Consider the following 12,468-nt stretch of genomic DNA (forward strand, 5'->3'; position numbering starts at 1 on the left):
GGGTTTTAAAATGTCTGTTTTCTCATATGTACCATGTCAGAAAGAAGTTTAGTGACAGATTTGAAGAAGATTAGGTAGGACTAAAAATTAAAGGAGAACATACCAGGCACAAACAATGGCATGTGAGAAAACTTGATGCAATTTTGGAAAGAGTAGACACATAGGGAGCTGGAATTGGCACAAAGGTGGAGGTACAGAGCAGCAACAAGGATGAGTAGGTTGGATAAGTATAAATGAACAGAGTTGGGAAGGCCTTGTTAAAATTAGGTGACATTCAGACTTCAGTTAGGTAGAGATAAAGCACACAGTGAAGTGGCACAGGTGTTTCCTGAAAAATAAACAGATCCAAACCCCTGTCACTAAGGTGCTTGTTCTCATGTTCAAATAAAACTGACTTTGTCAGTGTGTGCCTTTGTGTGAAGTGATACCAGAATCTAAAAGGAAAATGTCATAAGTGACTAGAATTAGTTAGAATAAACCACAGACGGTAAATCTCCAATCACCAGAGACGTCTGCATTGATTATACCCAGTCCAAACTAAGCCATATGTTTTCAATCAAGTGTGGGGAAATCCCTTGTGGACAATTGGAAGGGAGAAACTGAAGTACAATTATTATTCTATCTGCCAATCTAAATATCTGGTTTTTTAAAAGTCATCCATCTCTTTGGTCTTCTTTTTGCCTAGCTAACCAGTCTACTTTCCTCTGCTTGTTAAAGGACAATAAAGATGAAACTATTCCAACTGCTCTGTCTTCTTGATAGTTTCATGGTGGTCTTCAGATTTTGGTGACCACTTAATCTTTTGAGCCCTATGGGAAGCCTTTACTTTTAGTGGGGATTTAAAACAGCTGTGTCCTCTCTTTCCCTCTTCATCGGAACATTGCATGTAGTACCCAGCAAACAGTGAAAATCAGCCCAAAAGCCTTTCAAATTGGCAACAGCAAGCCTGTGAGAACTAAACAATCTTGCTTATGTAGAACAACGAATAAATAACTCTGGCTGGTCTCTCAGACACCACCATTAATATTTGTAAAATATATAAACACAACATATGAAAAGAAAATTTGTTTAGATGTGAAGAGGCAGGGCAGCTAGATGTTAAAATGGGCTCCTTGAGGAACATTTGTGTTTCCAGTTATAAAAGAATTTAAAAAGAGGGGAAAACAGAATGTTCTTTAATATAAAATGGAAGGGTTTCCCCACCTCCCCTGCTTTTCCTGAGCTGAGAGTTGCCAATAAGTAAACATTTCAGAGAGAATTTTACACCACCTCATCTTTGTCAGGCAGCATTTAATGCTTGAATGATCTTCTGCCCCAGGTCTTGGCAGCTATCCTCCTGGGGCCAATGTTGGGGATTACAATGACAGTCAATCAGTGGACCTTGTCCAATATAAACTAGACTAAGACCGTTTTAAATCAGTTGCTATCAACAAGTCAAATTAACTTTATTTATGTTAGAAGTTTTTCTATGAGGGTTTCATAACAATATGGAATTTTAATGTCCTTAGGGGCTTTTCTTTTGTTGCTGTTGTTATTTGGGAATGTACTTATTCATTACATTAAGCATAGTTTATCCAGTTTCTTTCAAGGTTAGGTGATATGCAGTACTAATGTGTAATCAGTGTCTGACAAATACAGTACCTATGCATTTCCTTTTTTCCCCTTGCCTGTAGGTGGAAATAACACTTCAGGATATTAATGACAACCCACCAGTATTCCCAACAGATATGCTTGATCTAACTGTAGAAGAAAATATAGGAGATGGATCTAAAATAATGCAACTAACAGCCATGGATGCTGATGAGGTAAGAGAATGATTCTTATTGAAGAATACATTTTTTACCAGTTGAGAAAGGTTAAAAAAAACCAGAAAACATTTTGATAACACATTTTTAAACTAGATTCTGTACTGTTTTAATAAGAACTTGACCCAAAGAAGGAATGATATTATTTCTACTACAATTATCACATAAAACTGTTTTAATCATATAACTGATATGTCAGAACCACAAAAATGATAGCCAAAGTGACTATCATCTGAAGGCTGCTCACTGGCTTGTGTGAAATGAGCTGATGTTCCCACATCAACTTTTAATTGGTGGTTGTAGGGGTCATAGACAATTCCATTCTGTTCAGCATTAATTAGCATCTTTTAAATCTGCAGAGAGGAACTGACACACAAGTTGAACTATAACGTCAGTCCTAGACATGCTCACTCCTGTTTAAGGTCATAACTTACTGATTGGGAAGTGCTTGAAACCGTAATTTATGATCCAGACAGCTGTGAACAATGGGTTGTCCAAAGTCTAAAGCCTGATCCAAACATTTACAATATAACCCATGTGAGAGATAACACAGCATGTATTTAGAGAACTAAAAAAGCTTTAACTCAGTCCTTTCACTCTGATTTCATAATACTCTTAGAGATATTCTTAATTATGAACTTTACTTTCACAAAAAAGAAAAGGAAAGGAAGCATATTAAAATACCAAAACAAAACAAAGACCTCATCTAGATACTTCTATCCGGTTTCTTTTTGCCATCTGTAGACCTTTGGGCTAGGAACAGACATTACACATAAACAAGTTTAAGTGATCAGAAATTGGTTTAAACCTGTAAGAGAATGGATATTCAGTGTTCATAAACTAATTTGAAAATGGCTGAAACTGGTTTGAGATAAACCTGATTGAATGTAGTGTCAGACTTAACTGATTTGGCACAAACCAGTTTCTGCAATGTCTGTCCCAGACCTCTTGATGGTTTAAATTAAAGCAGACTTCCCCAGCATGCTCTTTGGGCTAGGCAGGGCACTCTGCTCCACAGCAGAGCTGGCCCCTCCCCTCTGCACCCTGGCTGAAACTCTGGCAGGGACTGAAGGTGCCTGACTGGCTTCCCCCTGCTCCCCGCCCCCTCCACTCCCCACTCCCAGCTAAGCAGGGATTCCCCCAATCCCTTTGCCTGACACAGACACCTCTCAGCATTAGGGAGCAGACCACATGATGGCTACATGCTGTGGCAGATGAGATAAAGACAAAATCTACAGGTAGCTGGTAATGTCCCTTTGTTGTTTTCTTAATGGGGTGATAAACACTGTGTTATCAATTCCCTTCTGGGCTGGTCAGAAGTGGGTGCAACCCCTCCCTAATCAGAGCATCATGGCCCCTCAGCTTTTAGTGCCCCCTGGCTTTTAGTCTGAGCCACTGCAGGCATGTGCCTGCATTTCTGGGATGTCTATACAATTACAAAGTGATTTAGCCTAGCCAGGTTAGACTAATGCAAAGATTGAATCAATTCAGGCTCAGACTTTTTGAATGCCTATCCCTAGCCTTAATGCTACCACCACATTACACCTCAGTATTCATTACAAATTTAATGAAAGTATTCCAAGCAATTGATAGTAAGCACTTGACTGTGTGTGACTTAGTAAGGAGATTAAAGGTTGGTTGTGAGTATGAGATATATGTGTTTGTATGTGAGAAGCAAGGATTATTGTGGGTGATTTGAAAGCTTGTCTTACCTCCCAACCATGCAGCTGGTCCAATAAAAGATATCTCCTACAAAAATTGTTGCCTCTCACATAACTCCTGGACAAGCACGGCTACAGCATCACTCCAACCTTACCACTCGTGAGTTATTTAATTGAAGTATTCATTTTCCATAGAAAATCAGCCTATAAAATAATAATCATAGGGTTTTGTTCACTTTCTTGACTGTGGCAAAAACTACAACATTAGTAGGAATGTACCATACATATTATAGTAATACTAAACTATCATGTCAAATTAATTAAAAAAACCCTACATGCTAAAACAAATATGTTGATTAACCCTTTTCCTGCTTAATGGCATCTGACCATTTTTATAGTAATTCATCAAACTTTTCTATAGTCAAACTTAGCTAATGTAATATATCCCATATTGGTAAAAATGTGCATTGGACATGTGCATGTCCTTTCTTTTTCATATTTATTGTGTTCTCCTTCTGTTAACATGTCTTTTACAAGTATGAAACTTTTGTGTCTATGAATTTAGTAGAAATGCTAGAAAGAAAACCTATCTGTACTGTGTGTGTGTACGTATGCATGTATAATGCCTTAGTCTGTCTGTTTGTCTCTCCATAATGCTTTAGTCACATTCTGATCAGTTGTCAGAAACAACCAATCAGAGTTCTCCAAGAGTGTTCTAGACAGGAGGTGATGACAGCAGGGCTCCGCCATGACAGTGACAATGGAGCAGACAGAGTGGTGGGTGAGGCTAGCAGTGCTGGCTGAGCCCCTACTCCCTGCCCTGCTTCTTGAAGTCAGCAGCAGTGCAGGGTGCTGACAGCGCAGCACTGGCCTGGCCTCTTCCCCCAAGGCTCTAGCCTCACCACTAGGCCCTGACAAAAGTCAGCAGGAAAGGGGAGGTGGCAGAAAGGAGGAGGGGAGGGAAGCAGGAAGGGTGGGGCACTGTGGCAGTGTTCTGCCTCTGGGCCCTGAAAACAGCTGGGAGGAACGAGGGGGAGCTCGGTGGGGAGGGGTTGCATGTGGCTGGATGTGCAGTGGTGGCAGCTTCCCCTGCTCCCTCACACCTGAGAGGCAGTGGTGCCACAGGGGTGGTGCTGGTAAGGTGCATGGAGTTGGACTGGGGGGAGCATATGGGACTGGAGGCAGAGCAGCGGCAACACAGGCCGGTGGTTGGCAGTGGCTGTCAACGTGTGCAAGCTCCCCTCTCCTGCTCTCCTGGTTCCTGCGAGCCAGCAGTGGCATGGGGTAGAGCCAGCAGGGGGTGGGTAGGGCTTACAGGCGTGCACTGGGAACAGCTGGGGCAGGGGGTGGGGCCATGGGGCCAAACACAGGGGAAGGAGGGGAGTGTGGGGGGCAGTGGAGGGGGGTATGGCATGTTAATATATATATTAGCAAATTGCCCATCATGAATGATCGGGGGGGAGCAGCTGGGGATGGAACACTGCTACCCAGCATCCCTGCAGCTGCTGTGCTGTGCCCCCCCCCCACATATGGCCCTTAACCCTCCCCCCCCAATGCGGCCCTGTGTACTCCCTCATCCCCTTCCACTCTGCACCATGCCGTCTGCAGCTCCTAGGAATGTGTATGTGTGTGTGTGTGTGTGTGTGTTTGTAAACTGGTGTATCAAAACCCATAATGTAAATCAAATGTGGATAGAAGAACTGTCTTTATAACACCAGCATAAATCTTTCTTAGTGGTGAACTTGCTTTCAATGTCTTTTATAACATAATGAATAGAGGTGCGTACTTTTAGAGGCACATATCCGATGGTGTAGGCTTCCACCTTTTTGACCATTATGCTACTATGGCCAGTTCCAAAGACCTCACATTAATGGAAGCCTTTCCATCATCTTCTAGATACAATCAGCCCCCTCAGGTAAAAGTATTGCAGTTCATTTCCACATTCTAACAGCTGTAATTTTAAATGTTTCTGAAGAATGCAAGATGCATTCCTGACATTGGTAACAATGTGCAGTTCAGAATTTGTCACACATGCCTCTATTAGGTATATTTGATGGATAATGCAATAATTTCAACTAGCGTCCTTTCTACCCTGCAGTTAAAGTATGTGATCGCCCTTGGTAAAATCTCTATTACAATACATTTTTTGAATGTGGAGAATCTGACTGTGCTCCTTTTTTATCTGTAATTTATATATATACAAATAGCTTTACCTCCATATTTTATAAGTGCTAGTTGCATGCTGGCACCCACGCTTACTTGCAGATACAACTTTGGGATTAAAAAACAAGGTCAGTGTAAGGTTGTTTTTAAAAAAGCTTGTTTTATATGTGTTAAATGGTTATGTTTAGCCTTTATATAAAAGAATCCACTGAGATCAGTGTAACTGCAGTGTTTTTAAAGAAGGATACCATTTCATTGTTATTAGATAGTAAAGTTTTTAGCCTATTGCTAACTTTTTTGGTCAGTGTATAGACAGGAAACTTCCATGTATCAGACAGTTTGTTTAATAGGTTTTAATGTTTTCATTCTCTTTGCCTTTCACCTAATTTATGAAAAGCTACTAATTTAGTTAGATGAATATCAAATACAGTTGCTTTTTTAGCTGGATCTCATTATGTCAGAACTGGAATACCTAGTTAATGGAATAAATAATAAAGAATGTGGACACTGTTGGAAATCTAAAATCCTCAGTGAATGTTTTAGTTAAACTGTACAATTCCAGGAAAATGTGTTATGTACATGAGATACACCTGAATATACAGATTGCCTGTAGACTGAAAGGCTATATTGCAGCTGTTTAAAGCTAGACACCTGTATATGGTTATTTTATTTTATCAGTTAACTGAGCCTTGGTTGTTGAACAGTCATGCTAGAGAAAAGGTTTGGCATGAAGCATGCTAGGCCACTGTTCATTTAGCTTTTGTCTGTTCTTATGTCACTAAATGCAAGTCAGATTTTGTCTCAATTAATTTAATTTGCATTTTTTAGGGAAAAGAGTTTTGAATGGCCTTAAATGTTTCCCCTGTTCACTGGAATTTGTTGTTTCCTACAAAAATACATGCACGTAGCTGCCACAGGCTCCACCCTAGCACTCCAGACATTATGAGAAGATATTCCAGTGCCCCAGTAGACACGAGCAAACATTTTTTGCCCAAACAATTTTCACTAAAATAGTATGCAAATGCACATTCATTTCACTGAGTTGTTTGAACTGGGACAGGAGGAGAAGGAAACAAAACACAATTCTGAAAAAGTTAAAACATATATTTTTCAACATTTTCCAAATTAGAATCTCCGTTTTTCAGTTTGAAGACTTTCATTTCATCATTTTTTAAATCAGGCATCTGCCAAAGTAGGCCCTCACCTATGAAAGCTTATACCTCTCTGAACCAGTCAGTCTCAAAGATGCCACTCTTCCTGCCTTCTGCCTAACATTTTGGAAACAAAATCCTTTGATTCCCCCTGCTTCCCCCTCCTCCCCTTAAATGACTTTTCCTTTGGAAGTGTACAAAAAAAAGGTACACTTCAGGTCAAACAAAACATTTAACTTGGACAAAAGCAAATTGGCTTTGACTTTTCAGAACTGGAAGTAAACTGAAAAATCAGTTCTTTGTATAGCCGACTGATCAGGATTTAACTTCATGGAGGTAGGTGCTCCTAGTTTGATGAACAAATGGTCATGCCTCTATCTTTGTACATAAATAATCTTTAGGAACCCTCCTTTTGTCCAAGTGTGGGGGTAGGGACAGTGGAGTAAACTGCACATTTGGGCATGTTTCTCCATGTTTCTCTTGAGCCACATGTTAAATGATGTTTATGTTAAATATGTTGCTGGACAGTTGTCTGCTACTTCTCTGTTGCTGCTACAGTTGTCTGGACTGGATAGTTGTCAGCTACTTCTCTGTTCCTCCCGCACCACCAGGATGGAAAGGGATGGAAGTTTATCTGTCCAAAAACATAAAACATAAAAGAAATACTAATCAGTGTTAAGAGAGAAGATGACAGAGTAGATACATTGCTCACTGAAATGGACTTGGTCTTAAGTCAGATAGCAAATCTTATAGACTACATTTCTTTTGCAGTTTATTTTGCTGACTAATTTGATCCTTTCATTGAACAGGGGTGAAAAACTATTCAGTAAATTTACTTTTGTCTCTCCAAATAAATATGAAAGAGTTGTCTCCTCTTTTTAAAGGAAAATGATATGAAGAATATCAGCAGAAATCAGTTCTCAGAAATCAGTTACTGGACAGACTTAATTGAAATTAATATTTCTGAAAGGTTTGTTTGGCAAAAATCTTGATCTGATTTGTGACTCCTCTTTTTTTTTTTAATTTAGGGAGCTAACGCTCTTGTTACCTACACTATTATCAGTGGTGCTGATGACAGTTTCCATATTGATCCCGAGTCTGGAGATCTGATAGCCACTAAACGTTTGGACAGAGAACGTCGCTCCAAATATTCTCTGTTGGTTCGTGCTGATGATGGTCTGCAGTCCTCAGACATGAGAATAAACATTACTGTTAGTGATGTTAATGACCATACCCCAAAATTCTCCAAACCAGTTTATTCTTTTGACATACCAGAGGATACTACCCCAGGTAAGTAAAAAACAACCCTTTTATTTTCTAAAATTGTTGTTCTGTTTTATTTTCATATGAACTCGACAGCAGTGAGCATTAATGTTGTCACTATTATCAGTTCATTTGACTGATAGTCATCCAGCTTGTCTCATGTGTGCAGTCACTTCTTATGATTGAAGTGCAGAAGTTGACAGGGAGCTAAAATTCAGAAGCTGAAATATGGGGCTTTTTAGCAGTGGTACCAATATAGTAAGTTCTGAAAATAATTCCATTACTTTGTTTTTCATAAATGCAAAGGTGTAGCTAAATGTTTCCTTAGAGGATCAAATTCTACTTTCTAGAAACCCTCTTTATGCTCTCTTTCAAGCACATCCCACTCAGTCATACCATAGTCATAGGCCTGAAGGTGAGACCCATTCCCCATTCATTCTCTTCTTTCTGAGGGCAAAGTAGGAAGTAATGTTTAGTGGAAGTAACCTATACTTTTCAGTCCCCTTTTGTAGGGGAAAAGGAGTAGGGAGATGGACAGGTTTAGCTATTAGCAAGAGAAAGAGTACTCCAGATACCCAAGCTAGTTTTCTGAGGGAAAAAAAAATACACAAAAAATGTTGAATGAGCTAATTCTGTTTGGCTTGAAAAAAAAGGAAAGTATGTTGGGGGAAGACGTATGATAGCAATTTTGAAATATTTGAAAAGCTGCCAGAAGGAAGAGGCAGAATAATTGTTTTCCTTTGCCACAGAAGGTGGGATGAAAAGCAATGGGTTTGAACTACAGCAAAGCATATATAGATCAAGTCTCAGAAAAAAAAAACAGGACAAATCACAGAGGCATAGAGTGCTGCATAAAACTTAGCATCTGGTTTCTAAGGATTTCATAACAACTATTATGTAAAGCAGGGGTGGCTAACCTATATCACAGGTGTCATAAGTGACATGGGAAACCCCTGTGTGGTATGTGGCAGACTGAGGAGGGCGTAGGCAACACAGTGGTAGATAGGGGAAAAACTAAAAAGCAAAACATCAGATCAGTGATAGATAGGGAGTACAAGGTAGAAAACAGCGCAGTGGATCAGCTATGGAAAAGGGATCAAAGTAGTGCACGACTAATTTGTGGCATGCCTACCAAAAAGGTTAACTCTTGCTGCTCTAAAAGAGTGGAACCTCCTTTGATTTTGTGGGTAGGAAGGAGTACCTCTACCAGGTACTCATACAAAGCAATGTTGCATATATGACTAAGGACCGACATTCAAAATGCTTGGGCCTGAATTGATTCATGCTTTGCAGATTAGTCTAACCTGAAAAGCTTGAACTGATTTAGAGGTGGATAGACATTCCCTTTTCATTCCAGAAATGCAGGCACATGCCTGCACTGGCTCAGGCTAGAAGCTGGGGGGTGCTAGAGCAGCCCTCCCTCTCTTCCAAAGTGCTGAGCTAGGGGGTGGGGACAAAGCCATACCACAGCAGGATGCTCTGATTAAGGAGGGGTTCCCCCCATCCCCTCCTGACAAGGAGGGAGCCAGCAGGGAGTTGATAACAGAGCACCGAGTTACACAACAGAGAGTTACACAGGAAGTTGTTAGCATTTATGACCCCATCAACAAAACAAAAGGATCTCTCATTAGTACCAGCTGTTCTTAAACACCATTTTCCAAGGAAGAAATGGAGGGACATTACCACCTACCTATTGATTAGCTCCAAAAAGCCCTAAATCGACACTGTCCTGTCTGCCTTTGTTCTGTGTCCCACAGGATGGACCATAGCCAGCATGTGGTATGCTACCTAATGCTGAGAGGTGTCTGTGTAGGGTAGAGGGGAAGCAGGATCCCTGCCTGAGCAGGGAGGGGGGGAGAAGAGCAGAAGGAAGCTGGGCAGATGCCTACAGTCTCTGCTGGAGCTGCAGCTAGGAAGCAGAGGAGAGGGGAGGGGCCTACCCTCCTAGGCTGGAGCAGAGAGCAGAGCCCTGCCCAGCAAAGCATCTGGGATGCTGGAGGATTAAAACCAGGTAGGGGTGTGGGACAGAGATTGCATAAACTGGTTTGAGCCAAATCAGTTAAATCTGATACTACTTAACCAGGTTTATCTCAAACTGGTTTCAGCCATTTTCAAACTGGCTTATGTGTACTGAACATCTGTTCCATTAGGTTTAATCCAGTTTCTGATCACTTAAGTGGTTTATGTGTAATTTCTATCCCTAGCCTGTGTGTTTGTGTCTGTGTGTGTATACGTATACACATGCACACACACATGCACACGCACCGAATTACATTGTCTAGTGAGATGTTTAAGCACTTTAATTATTTTTTTTTAAGTTAATTCAGATTAATTTTCCTTAGTGACTTCCTGAAAGTGATCACTTAACTTGGTACATCCTTGATTAGTTGGTTTAATTCAGATCATCAGTATTGTTTTGTATAGTTTTGGGGTTTTTTTCCATGTAGAGTTTAGTGTATGGTAAGTGAATATACAGTGGGTTCCAGAACCTAATTCTAGGATTTTTGTTTAATTTAAAAATATTTTACATAAAAGACAATATTCCAGTATTTCAGATTTACATTGTCAGCTACACACTGTTAACACAATAATTGCCAAATTGTGCCCTTTATTCAATTTAGTCTCTATGCCTTGATGAGAACTGATTATATAATGAATGAAAAATTGTCATTTTTCCCAACAATGAAGATTGCTATGGCCTCTGTTAGCACATAATTTAAAACAGAGGAATTGTATGCTGCATCCCAAACACTGAATCTCCTGTCATGCCAGATCTGCATGGCACTAAATACAGTGTTTGGAACAGAGCATAAAATATCTACTTTCACAGTTACACCACTGTTAAGTTTCCCCCAGCGCAGCTGTTCCTAGGTGTGTGTGTGGGGGGTGGGGGGCGCAATCTGGGCAACTGCCCTGGGCCCTGCGGAATTGGGTGGAGTACTGGCAGCATGGAGCTGGGCAGAGCAGTGGCTCTGCGTCCAGCTACTCACTTCCCACCCCCTGCTGCCACCACTGCCAATGGGAGCTGCAACTTGTTCAGGTCTGGAGCCCATGGGATCGAAGCAGGGGTGGGGCTCCACATGGGATGATTTGCCAAGGTCCCACACCCTGCTCAGGTTCCCTCTGGCCCCAAGATCAGGCAGGTGAGAGCTCTGTCCTGGACTCAGGACTTCCACAACACCCCCCCGCAAATTCCAGATCCTTGGCTGTTGGGGCTAGGCCCAACCATCAGGTTATTGTCAGACCCAGCTTTGACAATCCCAGGTCCAGTTTGAGACCCAGGGCTGTCTAGAATGGGCCTGACACTTAGCTGATTGTTGGACCCAGCCCTAGCAATCCAGTTTGAGACCAAGAGCCATCAGGACTAGGTTCAGCAATCAGTTTGTCAGACCAGCCCTCGGACAGTCCAGCTGCGTATGTGATTTTTTAGAAGTTCCTGGACACCAGGACTCTGAGATTTAGGAACCTCTTATATCCTGGGATTCCTTGTTTCAGGAAGTCTAAAAACTGGATTCAGTGCTGCTGCCTGCAGCCCAGCATTTTAAAGTGCTTTTCCTTGCAGCTGTGGAAGGGCCTGAATAGCAAGACAGAAAAGACTGCTGGGCTCATGAATCGCCAGGTTCTTAGCAGTCAGAGTCCCTCAGTTCTCTCTACCAGGGAACATTGCAACTTGCTTTCCTAGCAGCACATTTTCAGCATTGGCACCAGGGTAGTCCCAGTCCTAATGCTGACCCCTGTTCTCATACCAAAGCTGACAATCAGTTGTCACCATTGGCATGGGGGTGCTACACATTCAGTTTATGGTGCATATAAATGAGCCACAAAGATGTTCCACATATTTTATGGAACATCCTTATGGCTGGTTTGTCACTTAATGGAACACAAAGTTATCTGAATTTGTAGCACAATTACTGTTTATGTTGTGATTAACACATTAATCAGAGCATAACAGTAACGTGTGCCAGGAACCTATCTGATGGTGGCAGCAGCCCAAGAAGCTCTGCTTTTAAACATATGAAAATAGCTATTGAGAGTTGCTGAGGCTGCCTCTAGTGATGGATTCTGAGTTTTAAGTAGCTTATGTCATCTTACTTTTTTATTGCATACAGACCACTTCTGTAGATTGTATGAAGGTCCCTCATATACCTTCCTAGCCCTACGCACTTCAGTAAGGCCAGTTATAATCTGACCCTTATTTATTCATAAAATGAAACGGCATTTGATAGGATTACTATACATTTGGTAATCTAATCCAGTTTTAGGACTGCCTTTTAGCCAATTAACATGTAATCAGCAATGTTAGAACATTAGGTAATTAAATATACAAAACTGAAACCAGAATGTTCAGCTTGATTACACAGACAAAATCATAACACTAATGTTCATTTTGAAAATGAGTAGTTTTCATTGTCATATTGTTCCAAA

At 41.1% G+C, this 12,468-nt stretch overlaps 1 protein-coding gene across 1 annotated transcript in view; it reads left to right on the plus strand.

The window, feature by feature from the left end:
* The window catches only part of FAT4 (FAT atypical cadherin 4), a 241,366-nt gene that overhangs the window by 128,934 nt on the left and 99,964 nt on the right, over positions 1-12,468 (plus strand). Inside the window, exons 3-4 of the mRNA XM_090034521.1 lie at positions 1,674-1,805; positions 7,809-8,070. Coding sequence (XP_089890647.1) covers positions 1,674-1,805; positions 7,809-8,070 — 394 coding nt within the window. The remainder of the gene's footprint in view (positions 1-1,673; positions 1,806-7,808; positions 8,071-12,468) is intronic.

Source organism: Crocodylus siamensis, chromosome 2 (assembly GCF_052110815.1).
Source record: "Crocodylus siamensis isolate JL-2025a chromosome 2, ASM5211081v1, whole genome shotgun sequence".
NCBI classification, from domain to species: Eukaryota; Metazoa; Chordata; order Crocodylia; family Crocodylidae; genus Crocodylus; species Crocodylus siamensis.